This window comes from Muscardinus avellanarius (assembly GCF_963383645.1).
Source record: "Muscardinus avellanarius genome assembly, chromosome: 7".
Taxonomy (NCBI): domain Eukaryota; kingdom Metazoa; phylum Chordata; class Mammalia; order Rodentia; family Gliridae; genus Muscardinus; species Muscardinus avellanarius.
The window spans coordinates 4,375,703-4,397,468 of NC_137793.1; the positions used below are offsets into that span (position 1 = coordinate 4,375,703).

Below are 21,766 nucleotides of genomic sequence, written 5' to 3' on the forward strand. Positions count from 1 at the left end.
CCCTGGGGGCCGCAGAGGGGGCAGTCGTGACCTGATCACAAGACTCTGATCGCACGGAGTCTTGTGCAATCGAGACCCGTGGGCGGTAAGCGCGGGAAGGGGCGCATGGGGTGCTCTGAGCACCCGCAACAGGCTCCACCTGGGGTCCTGGGCTCAAGGACCTCATGGGACACGTCTCAGGCCTCGGGCGGGTCCTGCATGACTGTTTTCTGGGACACATGGACATTCTTGTGAAATCTCTCCCCTGGGAAACTCTGCTAGAACTTGGGTTCAAAGTGGTGACCTGCCCAGCTCCCTGGAGACTGCGGTGCCCGTGAGGCTGGAGGCTAAGCCTTCCCCTCCCGCAGGACTCAGCCATGAAGACGAAGGCCCGGGCGCTCCCCGGATTTCCTACACCACCCTGGGAGCAAAAGGCGGGCGGTGGCTACATTTGTGGCTAAATCCTGGGACTTGAGCTGCTTTCCCTGTCTGCCTCCCCCTAGGGGAGAGAAAGTATATCCAAAGCTGATGTGCTATTTCAGTAACTTCTTTTCTGTAACATTGTCTTCAAGGAAAATGTAACGATCTGAAGCTTGAAGCTGCTCCTCATATTGTTTCCTACAAAACCCCAAGCAACCTCAGTCCCCTTTGAGGAAGAAAGGATAAACTGTGGCCAACTGGGATACTATGTAGCCCTTGAAAAAGAAGAAGGCTGGGCTCTCCTGGGCAAAGCACCTGCTTAAAAAAAAAACAAAAACAACAACAAAAAACAAAAAACAGAAAAGAGCTTTTCAGCCGGATGTGGTGGCACACTTTTATAGTCCCAGTACTTGAGAGGCTGAGAACGGAGGACCACAGGTTTGAGGCCAGCTTTAGCAACTTCATGAAGGCCTCTGCAACTCAGCGAGACCCTGCTTCAAAACAAAACATAAAGTGGGGCTGGGGGTAAATTCCAGCAGTAGAATGCCCCTGGATTCCATTCCCTGCACCATCAAGAAAAATATGTATGGTGTAAAGCCATGACCAGAAAGAAAAAGAACTCACAAAGCTGTATTTTTAAAAATAGATATGCATATATAAAGGTAGAAAAAGGTCTAAGAGACAAACCAGGCCAAAGCTGCGTTACCCCCCCCTTCTGAGGGTTTAACCCAGGAGGGCTCTGCCACTGATCTCTACCCCCAACCTTATTTTATTTATTTTGAAACAGGGTCTTGCTAAGTTGCCGTGGCTGGCTTTGAACCTGTGATGCTCCTTTCTCAGCCTCCCAAGTAAGAGGATTACAGCCATGTGCCACTGTACTTGACTTTTTTTTTCTGAGAATAAATTTTATTTGCATATGATTTAAGTGAAATTAATTTTTAGGAATAGCTGTTTTTTCATACTGTGGATTGAATCCAGGGGTGTCTATCCCCAAATTATACCTGTGGTACTTTTAATTTTATTTATTTTGTTTTGAAATAGAGCTTCTCTAAATTGCGGAGGCTGGCTTTGAATCTGTGATCCTCCCATCTCAGCCTCCTAAGTACTGAGATTGTAGGCATGTGCCACCACGCCTGGTTAGTAATACCTTATTTTATGTACTGGAGAATTGAACTCAAGGGCATTCTATCTCTGAGCTATACCTCCAGTCCTATATTTTATTCTTTATTTTGAAACAGGGTCTTACTGAGTTGCGGAGGGCCTCACTAAGTAACCGAGACTGGCTGCAAACCTGCTGTGATCCTCCTGTCTCAGCCTCCCAAATACTGGGATTACAAGTATGTGCCACCATGACTGGCTGAATACCATCTTTAGTGTAAGGGTCAGCAAATTTTTTCTGTAAGTAGCCAGAGGATGAATATTTTAGGCTTTATGGGCCACAAGCTCCCTGTCAGAACGAATCTGTTTGTTGGAGTAGTGTAAGAGCCACCATAGAAGGCGTCTGCATGAGTAAGTGTGGGCTGGGCACGGCGCTGCATGCCTGTAAAGCCAGTGCTGGGGAAGCTGAGACAGGAGGATGTAGGCTTTAGGACGGCCTCAGCAACTTAGTGAGACCTTGTTTCAAAACAAAAATAAGTAAACAAACAAACAAACAAACAGGACTGGGGTATAGCTCAGAGTAGAGTGTTCAATCCCCAGTACTGCCAAAAAAAAAAAAAAAATGTTGGGTTTGGTGGCACCTGCTTATAATACCAGTACTTGGGAAGCGGAGACAAGAAGACTGCAGGTTTGAGGACGGCCTCAGCAAGTGGTGAGACTTTCATCACTCCAGTGAGGTGCTGTTGCTAAGCAAAAATAAAGTAGGGTTGGGGGTATAGCTCGGAGGTAGAATGCCCCTGGCCTCCATCCCCAGTACTGAAAATAAAAGTAAAAATAAAAAAGAAAGTTAAAACTATTCTGGGGCACAGGCCACAGCAGTAGCCGGGCAGCCAGCTCCATTTTGCCTCCAACTCTAAGGCCACTTCAAGCCCCACCTCCCACCAGGTCACGGGTCACCTATCTTGTCCTCAGGTCCCCCTTGGCCCTCCGGTGACCTCACTGGCCCCTGGGGCTCCATCCCCGCCTCCCCGTCTGTGGGGGGCCCTCCTTCCTGGCTGCTGGGCTGTTTTTTCCTGAGTGGGCTCTGAATTGTTCCATACACCTTGGCACAGGGACTCAGAGAAAAGAACTTTGTTTGGAGTCAGGACACAGGACTGCAATTGGCCCTTGAAACCAGCCCCCTGCCCTCCCGTTCCCGGGGTCTCTCTGCTGCTCGGGCCTGCGGGCCTGCAGCGTCTCCTCTCTGGGTCTCAGTCCAGCTGCGCCGGGGACTCCAGAGCCCTCTGCCTGGCCGGCTGCTGCTCACCTCTGTCCTTCCTCCCTGGTGGCTCTTCTCACTGTCTGGGACACCCTGGCCTCTCGTCTCTGGCTTTCCTGCGAGTGCCCTGTGTATGGCGCCCAGAGGGGAGGGGCGCTGGGTCCAGGTCTAGAGGTTGGGTTCCAGGCTCAGCTGCTGTACCGGCTGGGCTTCCTTGGCTGGTCCTATCCCCTCTCCCAGGGGCATTCTACCTCTGAGCTCCACCCCCAGCCTGATTTTTTATTCTTTATTTTGAAACAGGGTCTCACTTAATTGCAAAGGGCCTCCCTAAGTAGCTGAGGCTGGCCACGAACCACGATCCTCCTGTCTCAGCCTCCTGAATGCTGGGATGACAAGTGTGCCCCACCATGCCTGGCTAAAACTATTGGCCTTTGTGAGCAAAACTGTAGATGCTTAACAATTGTTATGAGCAGCCAGGCGTGGTGGCGCACGCTTGCAATCCCAGTACTTGGGAGGCTGAGACAGGAGGATCGCAGGTTCATGGCCAGCCTCAGCTACTTAGTGAGGCCCTCTCCAACTTAGTGAGACCCTGTTTCGAAATAAAGAACAAAAAATCAGGCTAACACATACACACACACCAGACTGATAGTTTTAGTGATCTGCCAGGGCCAGCACCTGAGGATTTATAGCCCAGAACTTGATAGTAGATAGATCTGCAGGAGAGGCTAAGACCCCAGGGAGACCCTACCTCCATCTCTGAGCTCCCCACCATCCCAGGAAGAGGCCAGGGCTGTGCTTGGAAGAAGATGCAGGGATATGAAGTCACCTTTCACAACCAACCAACCTGTGGTTATCTCTGGATAGTAAGCTAAGGGGCACATTTAGGCCTTTCTCTCTTATTTATTTATTTATTTATTTATTTATTTATTTATTGCGGGTCTGGGGATGGAACCCAGGGGCATTCGACCTCCGAGCTATTTATTTCTTTTTAATTAATTTTTTTTGTCACACTGAGGATTGAACCTGGGGCATTCCACCTCTGAGTCCTATATTAGTTTTTATTTTGAAGCAGGGTCTCACTAAAGTTGGAGAGGGCCAAGTTGCTGAGGCTGGCTGAGAACCTGCCAACCTCTGCTTCTTCTTTTTCAGCCTCCGGCGGATTACAGGAAAGTACCACCACCCCGGTTTTTTTTTTTTTTCCCTTGAAATATCTGTAACACACACACACACACACACACACACACACACACACACACACACGTGTAAAAGCGAGCAGAGCTCTGAGTAAGTGGGGAGTTGTGGAGGCTAAGGAGTCCATACCTCTCTGGTTTCTCAGCAGCTGAAACCCAGCAGCCCAGCCGAGCTCGCAACGAGAGGGGCGGGAAAGCAGCCGAGCCTCAGCCACGCGAGGCCCTTGGGAGCCCCAGGCCAGAGAAAGCCCACATCAGACGGGAGCCGGCCCTGCAGGACAACCCCACCCCCACACGAGGCTCCAGCCTCCGCAGCCCAAGCCGCTCACCCCCTCCATCCTGACCCAGGTGTTAGGGAAGGGCCGCTTCCAGAGGTGGGGGGCGCTCGGTCCGCTGGGGGGGGGGGGGCGGCGGACCTGGAGGAGGAGGCGTCTGCCGGAGGTATGGACTGGATGGTGGTGGCGCAAAGCCTTTGTGGCCAGCCGGGCCCAGGTCACTGGAGAGCAGGTCAGAAGGGCATTGACGACGGTTTACAGGGGTCAAATGGCTCAGGACCCATGATTTACCCACGGTTGGTGCCCAAAGAAACAGTAAAATGGGCTCACAGGAGTACAAGACAGGGCTTCGCGAAATCCTGGGCTGTCAGCTGGTGGGTAGGGGAGAAGAGAGACGGCTGGACAAAAGAGGCCCTTGTCGCCGCCGGGCGTGGTGGCGCACGCTTGTAATCCCAGCATTTGGGAGGCTGATGGGAGGCTGAGATCGGAGGATCGTGGTTTGGGGTCAGCGTCAGCTACATAGTGAGGCCCTTCGCAACTCAGTGACACCTTGTTTTTAAAAAAAAGACTAAAAAAAAAAAAAAAAATAGGGCTGAGGGTGTAGCTTGGAGGTACAAGGTCCCTGGGTTCCATCCCCAGTACTGCAACAACAACAACAACAACAACAACAACAACAACAACAACACAACCAATGCCAAAACCAAAAAAAAAAAAAAAAAAAACTAAAAAGAGGCCCCTTGTCTGACCTGTGCTTGGGGGTCAGGCTGAAGGCCCCCCTTGCTCCTGGGCACACCCTAATAGGAAAGGCAAAAATAAGGCGACGACGACCCCACCAGCATCGCTCCCCACAGGCGGGGGTCTAAAATCAGGCTCAGAAGACGTGGCTGCCCCTCGCCCTTCAGCCTCTTGAAGCCGGGCTTCTGGGCGCCTGCCTCCCTGGGGACGGGGTGCTTCGAGGGCGTCCTCGGGTTCGGACCAGGGAAGGTACCACCGCGCGCAGAGGCGTCTGGGATTACATTTGTGTAAGAGCCCATGGGGAGCAGTTGGTCCAATGAAAAGCTGCTCACGAAGCCAGCGGTGTCAGGCGAGCCAATCAGAAGCCTTGGGTGGGGCCGATGCAAATCTTAACAGCGAACGGGGAGCTGATTGGGTGGCCCGGGAGCGGAGGGCGGGGAATGCGGACGTCAGTCCCGGGTCCCACGCGTGCCCGCCCCGCCCGGCGGCCAGCTCCTGGGGACACCTGGGAGCGCAGCTGCTGGGCGGGGCGCTGCCAGGACGGCGCGTGCGCAGAGGGCGAGGCCGCGGGGAAGACCTTCGTCGTCTTCACAGGTGCGGGAGACGCCGGCGCCCGGGGAAGTCCTCCAGATATAACTCCCACGTTTCCCCTTTAGTTAGTTATTATTTTTGGTGGTGTTGAAGATTGACCGAAGGACTCTCTACCTATGAGCTACATCCCCAGACATTTAGGAAAAAAAAAAAAATTGAAGCCAGGTGTAGTGGCGGCTGCCTGGGACCCCAGTACTTGGGAGGCTGAGACAGGAGGATCGCAGGTTTGCGACCAGCCTCAGACACTTAGCGAGACCCTCTGCAACTTAGTGAGACCCTGTTTCAAAATAAGAAATAAAGTAGGGCCAGGGGTGTAGCTCAGAGGTAGAATGCCCTTGGGTTCAATCTCCAGGACCACAAAAATAAAAAACTTTGTTTTATCCCTAGTACCAATAAATAAATCAGTTTCACTAGCTATATTTCAAGTGCCCGATGGCCACATGTGGGAGGGGTTAATACCGGGCATTGCAAACCCAGAACATTCCCCCATAATTCCTGCTCAGTGCTCAACCCAAATCCAAGGATTTGGGTTGTGTGGTTCAACGTCTCTTGAAGGAGTCGATGAATGTTTCCTTCCTTCTGCTGGCGCCTCATGTCCTGTATCTCATCTGCTTCAGCAGCTCTACAGAATAGGCCTGAATAGAGATTACTGCTCTCCGCTGCCACGCGAGAAGAAAGAAGTCTCAGGGAAGACGGGCACTGCTTACGATCCCCTAGTACAGGAGGAGGATTAAGAATCTAACAGGGAACCTTGACTCCAAGTTCAGGATTTCCCACAGTACCTTCCATATAGAGTGAGCTTTGAGAGCAAGAGGTCTGAACCCTCCTGTACACAATGAAGACCAGAGGGGAAGAGATTTAAGACACCACAAGACAGAACTGAAGCCGGGGGGCTTGCCTGTAGCATCTCCAACCCAGGACCCCTTAATAGAGGGGTTCAGAGGGCACAGAGAACAGGGATGGGCAAAGAAAGGGAGGTTTCAAGGCCCCCCCAAGGGACTTTGGCTCTTGGGTGGTGTTGGGTAATCTGTCCCAAGCTTACTTTTCCCTCTTCCTCGTTCCCAGACCCAGAAGAGCTCTTTGTCCCCACAGAAGATTACTACGAGGTGGTGCAGCTGCCCACCCATCAGCCTGCCCTGCTGCCCCGCCAGGCGACTAACCCCCTGGCCCAGGTCACCCTGCACGGAGACTTCCCTCCGGAAGAAGTACCAGTGGATGGCACGGACATCTCCTTTGATGTGAAGAATGGCTTCACCATCCACCGGCCGTGAGCCTCCTTGCTGGTTCCCTCTTCTGCTTGGCCAGCCTCGGCAGCGTGAGACAAATATCTACCAAGTACATGGCTGATCTACATCGACTGTGCGTGGGCCTGGGGCCCTGGGCAGCAGGAGTGGAGGAGCGGGGGAGAGGGACCATTGGGGGAGCCTCGGGCCCGGGGGGTATGAATTAGTCCACGCTCAACAAACGTTTAACATTCCACGGAGTCAACCCAGCATCATGCTGCTGACGCGGCTGGCTGGCGGCACACACTTGTCATCGCAGTACTTGGGAGGCTGAGACAGGGGGATTGTAAGTTTGAGAGCAGTCTCAGCAAGGAGTGAGACTCATCAGCCTAGCAAGACCTTGTTCCAAAATAAAGAGCTGGGCATGGCGGTGCACACTTGCCATCCCAGTATTTGGGAGGCTGAGACAGGAGGACCACAGGTTCCTGGAAAGCCTCAGCAAGTAGGGAAGATTCTCATCAACCTAGTGGACCCTGTTTCTAAATAAATAAAATTGGGCTGGGGGTGTTGCCCGAAGGTAGAATGCCTCTGGGTTCAGTTCCCAGTAACACACACACACACACCCCACAAAATATGGCTTGGAGTGTAGCATGGAGGTAGAATGTCTTCCCCAATACCAAAATAATAATTATTCTTCTCCTTCTCTTCCTCCTCCTTCCTTTTTTGCTTCTGTACTGGGGCTTGAACCCAGAGACATTCTACCTCTGAGCTACATACCCAGCCCTTTAAAAAAATTAATTTTTTTTTCTTTTGGTACTAGGGATTGAATCCAAGGGAATTCTGCCTCTGAGTTACACCCCAGATCTTTTTATTATATGTTTATTTATTTTATTGTGCTACTGGTGATTGAGCCTATGGGTGTTCTACCTCTGAGCAATACTCCTATCCTTTTTTTTTTTTTTGGTGGTACTGGGGTTCCTGGAAGCCCTTTTACCTCTGGGCTACACTCCCACGGGCTACACTCCCAGACCTATTTTTTAAACTTTTTTATGTGGAAACGGGGTCTCTTAAGCCAGCGAGGCTGGCTCCGAACCAGCGCAATCCTCCTGTCTCCGCCTCCCAAGCACGGGGATTACAAATTTTGAGCTGGGTGTGGTGGCGCACGCTTGTAATCCCCGAACTTGGGAGGCTGAGACAGGAGGATTGTGTAGGTTCAAAGCCAGCCTCAGCTGGCTTAAGAGACCCTGTTTCCAAATAAAATATAAAAAATAGGGCTGGGAGTGTAGCCCGGAGGTAGAATACCCCTGGGTTCCATCCCCAGTACTGCAAAAAACTGAAACAGGTTCATGCTAAATTGCTGAGGCTGGCTGTGAACCCGCGATCCTCTTATCTTCGCCTCCCAATTACTGGGAGGACAGGCATACACCCTCAGGGTCTTACTGAGTTGCAAAGGGCCTCACTAAGCAGTAGCTGAGGCTGTCCGAAAACTGTGATCTTCCGGTTGCAAAATAAAGAATAAAAAAATAGGGCTGGGGGTGTAGATTGGAGGTAGGATGCCCCTGGGTTCTATCCCCAATACCACAAAAACAAAAAGAAGAATTAATGGCAGCCAGGTATGAGGGTGTATGACAGGAAATCTGATAGACCTGGCTTCCTGTCTCAACTCTGACCTCCATCTGCGTGCAGCGAGGAGGCATGCCGCTTCCTTTATGCCTCAGGGTCCTCTGCCAACCGGAGCCACTCCTCAGGTCACTGCCAAAGAATGTGTGATTGGTCCCTCTGTTGATCTGCCTTGCAGTAATTACGGAGCACCCGCCGCATGCCAAACGCTGCACCGAGTGCTGGGACTCCAAGGATGAGTCAAAAAGAGATACAGCCTCTTCTACCTGCGAGCTCCTCGCCTGTGCAGGGAGGGGAGGAGGCGCAGGAGATGGACAGGCACGGGCTGCGGGGCGTGCCAAGTGCCCCACTGACAAGTAGGGCTGTGCGATCTGTAGCCGGTGTGGTGGCGCACACCTGTAATCCCAGTACTTGGGAGGCTGAGACAGGAGGATGGCAGGTTCGTGGCCAGCCTCAGCAACTTAGAGCCTGTTTCAAAAAAGAAAGGGAGGCTGGGGTGGAGCTCAGAGGTAGAAGGCCCCCAGATTCAATTCCCAATTCCCCCCAAAAAAGACAGTATGTTACAAAACCATTTTTGAGAGTGGGGTGTGTGTGTGTGTGTGTGTGTGTGTGTGTGTGTGTGTATGCACGTGCATGTGTGTGTGCGTTAGGAGACAGGCCAGACTCATTTCTGGCTATTTCCTGGACTTCCACAGTGGGCCCAGACCCCTCAAGGTGATGTTAGAGAGGTGATGGGGGTGATGGTCTTTCTTCTCAAAGAAGTCACCTCTGTCAACTTCAAACATCTGGTGAACAGCTGTAAAAATAGCATGCTACCAACACCAAGGGCATAGGGAATTCATTTTCTTTTTCCTTCCTTCCTTCCTTCCCTTTTTTTTTTTTTTTTTGGTGGTACTAGGGATTGAATCTAGGGACAAGCAACACCACCAGACATTTTTAAAATTTTTAAATTAAAAAAAATTTTTTTTTGCGGGTCCGGGGCTAGAACCCAGAGGCATTTGACCTACGAGCTACACCCCCTGCCCTATTTTTTTTTTATTCTTTATTTTGAAACAGGGTCTCACTAAGTTACAGAGGGCCTCACTAAGTAGCTGAGGCTGCCTGCGAACTGCGATCCTCCAGTCTCAGCCTCCCAAATGCTGGGATTACAAGTGTACGCCGCCATGCCTGGCTAAATTAAAAAAAAAATTTTAAAGGGTCTTGATAAGTGGGTGAGGGTCCCACTAAGTTGCTGAGATGGGCCTCGAACCTGTTGATCCTCCTGTCTCAGCCTCCCAAGCGCTGGGATTACAGGCACACACCACCACGCTTGGCATACCTCTGGGGCACTTCCTGATCTCCTCCAGCAACTTGAGAAGCTTAAAGAATCTGTCCTTGAAGATGGTCTGACATGAGGTGTCACCGAGTGTGGCCTTGGGCAGGTGGTCTCACTTTCCCTGAAGGGATCCATGGTGCCTCTTACCTGCTCGCCGCAGCCTGGGTTGGAGGTGGCACCGGGACAGCTGACGGACAGTGCTTCTTGTCCCCCCAGCAGCTGGGCTGCCCCCTGCGCCAGCGAGCGGGCCCACGTGATCCGCCACAAGGGTCAGGCACAGTGGGAGGCAGAGAGAGAGCACCTTGTATGTGGCAGAGACCCGGGCTGGGGACGCTGGTGTCTACACCTGCCGGGCCACCAATCTCCAGGGCACAGGCTCTGCCAGCACCTGTGTCCGCGTGACCCGAAGACCTCATGCCTCTGGTAGGCCTTTTTAGCTCCCTCCGGGGCTGCAGGCATTCGGGTATGGGGTGACCTGTGCCCTCAGGAGGAGCCCCCAGCCCATCACTCTCCCCGCCTGCTCCCCACGCAGCCGCGCCCCACGCTCTGGTCTGTTCCGAAGGCCATTCTTTCTCCCAGGTGGCCCAGCGAGGCTCGGTGGAGTCCCAGCACCCGGGGAGGGAACCCTGAACTCCAGGTGGGCCACCCGGACCCTTTATATTCTTCAAAGATGTTCTCCCCTGGTGAAGGTGCTGAGGGGAGACCCACCTCCTCCTCTCCCAGGGAGACACAAGAGCGAGTGAACCAGAGATGGCACCTTCTTCTTTTGTTTCCACCCCAGGCCAGGGTATGGCCGCCATTTTTCTTCTGCTCACCTCCACCCTGGGCTTGGCGGAGGGCCCTGTGCGTGAGGGCTAGCCCACCGCTCTCGGGCTGGCGGGGTGCTCCTGACAGTACATCCCGCAGCCTCTGGCGCCCCGGGGGGGAAGGGCAGAAGCTTGGTCTAAGTGGTTTGGAGGGGGAGAGGGCGAGGACCCCTCTGTTTGCTCCCTGGGTCAACTCGAGGAGAGGCACTTGTCGGCTGAGCCCCCGGGGGGCCTGGTGGTCCCAGGGCTCCCCGGGCACAGCACCCGGGCTCCCGTCTCGTTCATCCCCACCCTTGTTCCGTCCTGGGGGACGAACTGAGAGGATCCGGTCTTCTCTACAAAGACTCTGGACGGAGCCGTGGCCGAAGGCGTCATGGTGGCGCAGGACTGGCCTAAGTGGCGAGGAAGGAGACCTTCGTGGGGGTGACCGACGCCAGGGCGAAGGTGGAGGCAGCCTCGGCCCCGAGGACCCGGTACAGCAGCTCCTCCTTCTCCTGCTGTAGCTGCCGCTGAACCTGCGCCTCCTTGTCCAGGGCTTCGCGGGCCAGAAGCAGGTCTTCTGAGAGCTGCCTGTGGGAGCAGACGGAGTCCCGGTTTGCCTCTGGGGACGCTGCTGCAGGGGTCGCCACACCCCTCCTGGAAGCCTGTCTGAGTTGAGGGGCCAGCTGGCCCCAGGGTCACCACCACTGCCGCCATCCTCCCAGCACGAGAGTGGTGCGTGCAGCCTGAGGATGGAGCTGGGTCCTCACACGTGCTCTGCTCTGGCTGCTCCGGTCTGGGCCCTGCCCTGGCTGTGGGACCACGGGTGGGTCGTTCTCTCACTGACCGTCAGTTCCCCCATGTGTACAATGTGGATCCTAATAGTAGCATTGGCGATAGGGCCCAGCTCTGAGGACCTGATGGGGATTCTGGGAGAGAGGATGAGACGCACGCACTAAGGCACACCTGACACCCATGTGAGCTGAGGGCTGCTCCATCCCTGGGCTGCTCCGCTCCCAGCTTCCTGTTCCGGCTCCCAGGGGGCTTTCCCAGAGCCCGCGCACCACGGCACACTGGCACTTGGTTTCTACTTACGGGCTGTACCCCTAGTCCTTTCTGTTTTGAAACAGTCTCCCTAGGTTGCTAAGGTTGTACTCGAACCTGAGACCCACCTGTCCTTGCCTCTCAAGAGCTGGGAATGCAGGCGTGCACTCCATGCCTTAGGACATGGGTTTCTGAGCGGAGCTGGCCTGTTGGGTGTCCTGACTCCCAAGGATGGAGGGGCCACGTTCCCTAGTCCATCTTGCGGGCCCACCTGCCAAGCGTCCCCAAGCCCCTCTGAGACTGCCAACGGGGGGGCTGTGGCAAAAGGGGGCACGTGCGGGTGTGGGGGCAGGGGTGCTACCTTGCCAACGCCGCCTGGTTCCGGGCCCGGACGTGGAGGTCCTCGTTCTCCTGTTGCAGGGTTGTGATTTTTTCCTCCAACATCAGATTTTTTTCTTTCTGTAACAAATCAGAATCAGAGGGCCGTGGAACCCACAGAGACCCCAGCGTGCCCCGCGCGCCCAGTCTCCTGTCTCTTATCTGCAGTCCAGAAAACATCTGTTCATTCTAAACTAGATGTCACCTTTCACGGAGTGGTAAGATAACCTAAATAAACAACCTAAAATTAAGCTACACCATTAACAGAGGGCTGCCAACTTCTAGATTGCTACAGGGGAATGTTTAAAAAGTCAAAAAGACTACATACAGCTACTCCTGTTTTCTATAACTATCAGCTCATAGAAGAAAGGATATTAAAGTATTTTTTCTTTTACTGGTGCTAGGGATTGCACTCAGGGATATTTTACCTCCAAGATATGTCTCTAGCCCTTTTGATTTTTGTGGTACTGGGGAATGGAACCCCAAAGCATTCTACCTCCAAGCTCTACCCCCAACCCTATATATCAATTAATTAATTAATTTTTTGTGGTAATGGGATATTGAAACCAGAGATATTCTACCTCTGAGCTACACTCCCAGTCTTATTTTATTTTATTTTATTTTATTTTTTTGTGGTACTGAAGATCAAACCTAAGGGCATTCTACCTCTGAGCTATTTTGAAACAGGGTCTCACTAGGTTGCTGAATGTCACTACTTGCTGCGGCTGTCTGCGAACCTGCGATCTTCCTGTCTCAGCCTCCTGTGTACTGGAATTACAGGTGTGTGCCACCGTGCCCAGCTTATTTTTTATTTTGAAACAGTCAGATGGGTGTGGTGGCACATGCCTATAATCTAAGTTCTTGGGAGGCTGAGACAGGTTTGAGGTGAGCCTCAGCAACTAGGGTGGCCCTGTTTCAAAAACAACAGCCGGGCGTGGTGGCGCACGCTTGTCATCCCAGCATTCGGGGCGCTGAGACAGGAGGAACACGGTTCGCAGACAGCCTCAGCGACTTAGTGAGGCCTTCTGCAACTCAGTGAGACCCTGTTTCAAGATAAAGAATAAAAACTAGGGCTGGGGGTGTAGCTCGGAGGTAGAATGCCCCTGGGTATATCTCCCTCTCCCCACCCAAAACAGAAATGGACAGGGAGCACCTTGGGATGGTCAAGGGCTGTGTGTCCCAGGGGCGGCCAGGGAGCCTTCTTCCTGAGCAAGGCCATCTGTCTGGGTCCAGCCTTCGGTTTTGGAGGCTTCTGTGCTCCCGGAGAGAAAGCCACCTGCGTCGTCCCCATCCTCAGCCCCCAGCCCGCCCTGGCTGATACGGGTCTCCTGCCTCTCCTCTCCCGCCTCTGCCTGGCACAGGACAGGGTCAGCCAGGCTGCTGCCCCGGCATGGCTGCCGCGACCCAGCACAGGTAGATGGCCGGGGGCAGCGCAGGCCCCGGCAGGGGGCCCTCGGCAGGCCCAGGCTGCTTGCGGCAGCACGGGGCCTCCTCGGCGCCCAGGACAGAGAAGAGTCCAGCAGACAGAAGCCCACGCCCGCCCGCAGCCACGGACCACCGCCTCCGCGAGGAGCAGCCGCTTGTCCAGCTCGTGGATCTGCTCGTTCTTCATCTCGACGACGAAGTGCAGGCTCTCCAGCTCCTGCTCCCAGAACCGGCTGGGGCTCCCGTAATCCTGGACGGGGCGCAGAGGGAGGTGAGGCCTGGGGAGAGCCGGGCCTCCCTCCTCGCCACCCGGCCGCGCGTCTGACTTCCACCTGCCGCCTGCAGGAGGCGCTCGCGGCAGCCTGCGCGGGCTTCTCTCAAGGCAACAGGAGAACCAGGGAGAGCCAGCCTTCTCTGCCCACGGCAGTGCTGCCCACCAGGCCACCAGGAAGGCGCTCCTTGTACCGTCCCGACCCCAGACTGGCGCCCGATGGCCCGCTATGCCAATCCCGGGTCGAAAATGGTGCCAGTTTGACCCGATAAGCGCTAATCCACACTAGTCCTCACTTAGGTCCTCTCTAGACTCGCCCTGCCCTGCCCTCACACCATACGGTGGCACTGACTGTAGGGGGCGGGGCGCTCCCTGCCGAGAGGAGCCCCTCCCAGGCTTAAATTAAAGCTCTCTCCATGCTCTTGGCCACACCCCTTGTCTTGTCTTTTTTTTAATTTTTTATTTTTTTTTGCAGTACTGGGGATGAAACCCAGGGGCATTCTACCCCCAAGCTGCACCCCGCCCCGAGGCTGGCGGAGGACAGGCCCCAGCGCACGGCCCCCACCTGGATGTGTTTCTGATAGTTCCGGCTCAGAATGGACTCCTCAGCCCTCTTCATCTTGGCCTGAAAGGCCTCGAGCTGCGAGGTCAGTCCTGCGATGGTTTCCTGGGGAAGGGAGCAGGGTGGTTCAGGAGAGAGGATTTCAGATAGGTGTGGGGGTTCTTCAGGCTGTCTTTTGGCTATTTATTTATTGATTGTGGTACTGGGGATGGAACCCAGGGACATCCTACCTCTGAATTACACCCCCAGACCTATTTTTTAATTCTTTATTTTGAAACAGGGTCTCACTGAGTTGCGGAGGGCCTCACTAAGTAGCTCAGGCTGGCCACGAACCTGTGATCCTCCTGTCTCAGCCTCCCAAGTGCTGAGATTACAAGCGCGCGCCATCATACGCAGCTATTTTATCTATTCATTTTTTTCTTGCAGTATTGGAGATTGAGCCCAGGGGCATTCTACCTCCAAGCTCTACCCGCCACCCTTTATTATTTTTTGAGGGTATAGGGGATTGAAACCTGGGGTATTCTACCTATCCCTAGCTCTATTTTCTATTCTTTATTTTGAAACAAGTTCTCGCTAAGTTGCAAAGGGCCCCACTAAGTAGCTGAGGCTGGCCAGGAAACTGCGATTTTCCTGTCTCAGCCTCTCAAATATTTGGATAACAAGCATGTGTCACCACACACAGCTTGGGCTACGCTATTTAACAATGTGTTGTGTTTTTGTTGTTGTTATTGGGATTGAACCCAGAGGCATTTTACCTCTGAAATACACCCCAGTCCTTTTTATTTTGTATTTTTAAAATAAAATTTTAAAATAAAACAGGTCTTGCTAACTTTTTGAGGCTGGCCTCGAACCTGTGACCCTTCTGTCTCAGCCTCCCAAGGACTGGGATAATAGACTGCATCACTACTCATGGCAAGAATGTATTTAATCTACTTCAACCGCGACTTGAAATGTCCCTGGCCTACTTCTCTCTATGCAGCCTTTGCCGGCTCCTTAACCCCATGTCTTGGTATTGAAGGATAATGGATGTCAGGTTCACCTGGCTTTCAAAACCCACCCAAGCCAGGTTCAGCAAGCGTTTCCACCCTCACCTCCCCTGCTCCTGTCCCCACACCTCCTCCCGCAGCCAAGCATCCCATCGTCCTGCAAGGGGAATTTGCGTCTCCAAACCTTTTCCCCAAGAATCTCCCCCACCTAGACCTTGACCATCGCCTTCGGGGTAGGACTCGAGCCCTGGATGCGCTCCTGTGCTCCCGCCTCGGCCCTCGCCTACTGGCCTTTCTCGACTGACCATGCCCGGGCCCCTGCACCCTCCCGTATCTCCGCTATTCCTGGCCACCCCTCTCCTGCACGCTGATGTGTGGATTGCTCTGCTCTGCCGGGGGCACCCTCCTCCCACCCTTCTTCATGGAAGAAGTCCCACGGTCTTTCGACAGTCCCCAGGGTGCCCCCACTGTCCTTGGGGAACCACCCCAATCGCAAACCAAGTCCTATTGAGTGTACAGCCCGTGACGACGTGGAGGGGCCTGGGCACGGGAAGGCCGCCACCTCGGCCGTCTGCCCCCACGGTCCTTGGCGTGGGCTAGTTTAGGCTCCAGGGTCCTCCCAGCCCACACGGAGGCCAGCACGGCCGCCCCCTCACCTGAAGGGCAGCTCTGGCCTCGTCCAAGGAGCGGGTGAGGGCTTCTTTCTCTTGTTCATGTGAGGCCTGGAGGACTGCGGGGAAAGCAGGTCTCTGTGAACTCAGACCCTCGCCCCAGCGCCGGCTGGCGAGCCCCTAGGGACCGGGGAGCTGCTGGCCACCTGGGGCCCAAGTGGGCCAGGGGCCGGGAAAGGGTCTTAGTCATCTTTGAGTCTGCTAGGAGATTAAAAGATGCTTAGGAGTTGGGAAAGCAATACAATAGTGTGTGTGTGTGTGTGTGTGTGTGTGTGTGTGTGTGTGTGTGTGCCGAGTTCACTGACCACACACTCAGAAAGAAAAAAAAAAAAAAAACGGAAGAAAGGAAAAGAAAAAGATTTGTCCAGAGAGGACGTGTAGATCGCGAAGCTGCTCCTGCCCATGTTTAGCAGTACCAGTGACTGCCAAAACCCAACCCGAGTGCACGACGCGTGTCCTGGCGTGGGAACCGCAGCAGCTCACGTAAAACGCACGGCCACGGTGACCGTGCCGAGAAGCAGCGCTTGCACCTGATTCGCCTGGAGGAGGCGAGAGGCTACGGGGACGGTCAGCCCGCCTCCTCCTCACCCGACACCGACACGTGGGATAGCTCAGTCCTAGTCACCTCTGGGCGGCCCAGAGGCTGGCAGCGAGTGGAGTAAGGACAGACTCCAACCCAGAAAGCAAGTTAGCCGGGCGTGCGCGCTCGTCATCCAGGGTTCTGGCCAGCCCCAGCTACTTAGGGAGGCCCTCCGCAACTCAGTGAGACCCTGTTGCAAAACAAAGAATGAAGAACAGGGCCGTGGGTGTAGCTTGGAGGTAGAATGCCCCTGGGCTCCATCCCCAGTACCACACACACACACACACACAAAGAAGAAATTTCTGTGATACTGTGACATGCAGTATCAGGGTGGCTCTCAAAGGCAGCGCCGTAAGTAAAAGAAGCCAATATGAAGTCATATCGTAGCTGGGCGTGGTGGCACACACCTGTAATCCTAGTACCTGGGAGGCTGAGACAAGAGGATTGAAGGTTTGAGACCAGCCTCAGCAACTTAGGGAGACCCTCATTAACTAGTATACAAAATAAATAAATAAATAAATAAATAAATAAATAAATAGGACTGGTGTGTAACAACAACAAAATGATAAAGGAATTGTGTGTGTGTGTGTGTGTGTGTGTGTGTGTGTGTGTACTGGGGATTGAGCTCAGAGGCATTCTATCTCTGAGCTACACCCCTATCCCTATTTTATTTTTATTTTGAAACAAAGTCTAAGTTGTAAAGGGCTTCACTAAATTGCTGAGGTTAGCCTCAAAACTGTAATCCTCCTGTCTCAGCCTCCCCAGCACTGGGATTACAGGCGTCCACCACCACGCCCAATTTACAAAGGAATTCTGACTGGTAGGAAGAATGGAAGACAAGCAGTCCCTTCCCTCCTGGGGTATGCAGTAGGACTTTTTGTTTTTTTTGGTACTAGGGATTGAACCAGAGGCATTCTACCTCTGAGCTACACCCGCAGCTCTATTTTTTTTTTTTAATTTTATGTTAAACAGTGTCGCAAAAAAAAGTGTCTCACTAGGTTGATGAGAGTCTCACTACTTGCCGAGGCTGTCCTTGAACATGTGATCCTTCTGTCTCAGCCTCCCAAATGCTGGGATTACAAGCATGTGCCACCATGCCCGGCAACTGTAGGACTTTATTTATTTATTTATTTATTTATTTATTTATTGTCTGGGGATGGAACCCAGGACCATTTGACCCCTGAGCTACACCCCTGGCCCTATTTTTTATTCTTTATTTTGAAACCAGGTCTCACTGAGTTGCAGAGGGCCTCACTAAGTAGCTGAGGCTGTCCGCGAACCGCGGTCCTTTGGTCTCAGCCTCCCGAATGCTGGGATTACAAGCGTGCCCACCACGCCCAGCTCGAGAAGGTAGGTTTTAGAAGAAACTGGAAGTGGGGCTCAAGGAAGTTGAAGTTAAGTCCTAACCCACGGAGGCTGTCTCGTACTCACACACAGAGCGTCCAGTTCCTGGCAAGGGCTTTCATGGTTTCAAAAATGTTTTCAGCTAATGTTGCAATATGTTTCAAGATTCTTAAAATTGTTCAGACCTCTGTTCTAGTTAATCTATTTGGTAACATTTAAGGATTTAATGTGAAATGGGGATATGTCTTTATACAAAAGATGTTTAGATAGGCCGAGTATGGTGGCACATGACCCCAGTCCTTGGGAGGTTGAGACAGGAAGATCGCAGGTTTGGGGCAGGCCTCAGCTACTTAGTAAGACCCTATTTTCAAAAATAAAAAATAAAAAAAATAGGCCTAGGGTGCAGCTCAGAGGTAGAATGCCTCTGGGTTCAATTACCAATACCAGAGCCGGGCGTGGTGGCGCACGCTTGTCATCCCCACTCTTGGGAGGCTGAGACAGGAGGATCGCACAGGTTCGAAGCCAGCCTCAGCTACTTAGGCTTTCAGCAACTCAGTGAGGCCCTATTTCCAAATAAGATAGAAAATAGGTCTGGGAGTATAGCCCGGAGGTAGAAAGCCACTGGGTTCCATCCCCAGCACCACACACACACACACACACACACACACACACACACACCAATAACAACAATAAAAAAAAACCAAATTACCAATACCCCCCCCACATACATACAAAAATGTTTAGAGCAGCCCTTTGATTTCCTTTTGTGGTACTGGGGATTGAACCCGAGGTGTTTTATTTATACAATACCTTCCAGCTACACCCTTACCCTTTGTTTTTGAAACAGGGTCTTGGTAGGTTACTGCCAAGAATCTCTCTTTGTTACTGAGGCTGGGTTTGAACCTGTGATCCTCCTTTTCAGCCTCCCAAGTACTGGGATTACAGGTATGTGCCACCTTGCCTAGCTTAAACAGCGTTCCTCAAAATAGCTAACATGTAGAGGGCTAGGCTCACAGGAAATTAGCAAAACCATGCATGTAGACCATCAGGTCTAGCCTTTATACACATTTTAGTAGCGGGACATACTTGGAAACATGTTTGATACAATGTTAAATGACAAGAACAGGATATAAAATTATTTTACATGTAAAATAATCATAACCACGTTGTGTGTGGGTACTGGAGCTTGCTTTCTCTAAGTTACACCTCCAGTCCTATATTATTGCTGAGGCTGTCCTCAAACCTGCGATCCTCCACTCTCAGCCTCCCAAGTACCGGCATTATAGACATGTGTCACTATGCCTGGTTAAAAGTGTATTTTTTAAAAGGTAAATAATCACCGGGCATGGTGGCGCATGTTTGTAATCCCCGCGCTTGGGAGGCGGAGACAGGAGGATGGGCAGGTTTGAAGCCAGCCTTGCTGGCTTAAGAGACCCTGTTTCCAAATTTAAAAAAAAAAAAATACACACACACACACACACACACACACACACACACGTCTGGGAGTATAGCCCAGAGGTAGAAGGGTTTCCAGGAACCCCAGTACCACCAAAGGTAAATAATCTAGCCAGGCATGGTGGTACATACCTGTAGACCCAGCTATGGAGGAAGGGGAATCACAAGTTGGAGGTCATCCTAGGAACATTGTAAGACCAGGTCTTAAAAATAATTATAGGGGCTGGGTGTGGTAGCACTGCCTTGTAATCCCAGTACTTGGGAGGCTGAGACAGGAGGATTATAAATTCGAAGCCAGCTTCAGCAACTTAATGAGGCTGTCAGTAACTTAGAAAGACCTTGTTTCCAAATAATAAAACAAAATGGGCTGTGGATGGAACTCAGGGGTAGAATTCTTTGGGTTCAATTTCGAGTGCTACAAAAAAATAATAATGTCCACAGATAACAATACATGCCCGCAAGAGTGCTGGGGGAAAAGAATCTCTATGCAGTGCTGGTGGGAGTGTTAGTACAGTCATAATGGCGATCAGTGGGGGGGTCCTCAAACATTGAATATGGACTACCATGTAGTCCAGCCAGAGCACCTCTTGGTATTTACCCAAAAAATGAAAAACATCATCTTTTGTAGATAAGTGCACGCCTACATTTATCGCAGCACAACTCAGCCAAGTTACGGAAGAGCTGAGGTCTTCATCAACAGATAATATGGTATATATACATAATAAAGTTTTATTCAGCCATAAGGAAGAAATTATATATATAATGCCCAGCTTCTATTTTTTGTTTTTTTGATTAGAAACAGAGTCTCTGCCGGGCGTGGTGGCGCACGCTTGGAATCCCCGCGCTTGGGAGGCAGAGACAGGAGGATCGTGCAGGTTCGAAGCCAGCCGCGCGCGCTGGCTTAGGAGACCCTGTTTCCAAATAAAAATGTAAAAATAGGTCTGGGAGTGTAGCCCGGAGGTAGAAGGGCTTCCAGGAGCCCCAGTACCACCAAAACCCAACAAAACAAAAACAAAAAACCCACACAAAACAAAACAACAACAACAAAAAGAAACAGTGTCTCATGAGCCGGGCGTGGTGGTGCACGCTTGTAACCCCAGCATTCGGGAGGCTGAGACAGGAGGATCGCGGTTCCCAGACAGCCTCAGCTACTCAGTGAGGCCCTCCGCAACTCAGTGAGACCCTGTTTCAAAATGGAGAATAAAAAATAGGGCGGGAGGGTGTAGCACAGAGGTAGAATGCCCCTGGGTTCCATCCCCAGTACCACACATACACACACACACACACACACACACACACACACACACACACTAAAATAAAATAAAGAAAAGATACAGGGTCTCGCTATGTTGGTTAGAGTCTCATCATATTGTTGAAGTTGCCTTTGAACCTGTGCTCCTCCTGTCTCAGCCTCCCAAGTACTGAGATTATGGGTGTGGGCACCACGCCCAGCCTAGAAGAATGAAATTGTATTATTTTCAGGAGAATGGATATAGCTGGGGAGCATCATGTTAAGCAAAACAAGCCAGGTTCCAACAAATGGTTTGCACTTTCTCTTATATGTGGAAGCTAATAAATAAATAAATAAATAAATAAATAAATAAAAAATAGAGGAGGGGCAGCAAGTGAGATGCTGGGGAGAGAAAATGAGCAATTCTGTTATGTGCAGATATGAACATACCATAAAGAAAGCCACTGATCTGTATAATTGATTTGTAACAACAAAATTTCTTTTGACCTTAAAGTCTTCGAATGTGGGACATCTCATCCAATAAATCTATCAATAAATCGGTTATCTCTCTTTCTCAAAAAAAGATAAATAGTTCTCAGGAAGGTCATGCCAATACTGATTATGAAAGGCAAACTCGGTGTAACATCTCCAAGGTCAAGTTCCATCTTGTCAAAATACACAAAACCTGCTCTGAAGAAGAGACACAAATTGCCAGCAAGCTTAAGAAAAGGTCTTAAGAAAAGGTGATCAACAAATCATGTAGGAAATGCAAATCACAACCAAAATGACATGATGGATACACGCACTTCACAGCTCGGTGGTTTCTCAAAAAGTTCAGAATAGCCGGGCGTGGTGGCGCACGCTTGTAATCCCCGCGCTTGGGAGGCAGACAGGAGGATCGTGCAGGTTCGAAGCCAGCCGCGCGCGCTGGCTTAGGAGACCCTGTTTCCAAATAAAAATGTAAACATAGGTCTGGGAGTGTAGCCCGGAGGTAGAAGGGCTTCCAGGAACCCCAGTACCACCAAAAAAAAAAAAAAAAAAAAATTCAGAATAGAATACCCTATGACCCAGCTATTCTCCTGGGAGTATACCCAGGGAAACTGAGAATAGCTGTTCAAGGCAGTGCTTGTGTAGTGGTACTATTCACAGCGGTTAAAGAGAGAGCAGAGGCGGCCCAGGCAGCCATCACTGATGAAGGGGTAAACAGAGTATAGTATGTCCATTCAGTGGAGTATCATTCAGCCATAAACAGGAATAGGGAGCAGATGTTTGCGGCTACAGGGATGAGCCCTGGAAACATCATGCAGAAGGAAGGCAGACGGAAGAAGCC

General features: G+C 51.9%; 1 protein-coding gene across 1 annotated transcript in view; it reads right to left on the reverse strand.

The window, feature by feature from the left end:
* Positions 1–10,902: 10,902 nt before the first annotated feature.
* The window catches only part of CCDC69 (coiled-coil domain containing 69), a gene marked incomplete at both ends in the record, with an annotated part of 28,875 nt that continues 18,011 nt past the window's right edge, over positions 10,903–21,766 (reverse strand). Inside the window, 5 exons of the mRNA XM_080699364.1 lie at positions 10,903–11,080; positions 11,895–11,992; positions 13,467–13,586; positions 14,173–14,274; positions 15,812–15,885. Of these exons, the coding sequence (XP_080555490.1) occupies positions 10,903–11,080; positions 11,895–11,992; positions 13,467–13,586; positions 14,173–14,274; positions 15,812–15,885 (572 nt within the window). The remainder of the gene's footprint in view (positions 11,081–11,894; positions 11,993–13,466; positions 13,587–14,172; positions 14,275–15,811; positions 15,886–21,766) is intronic.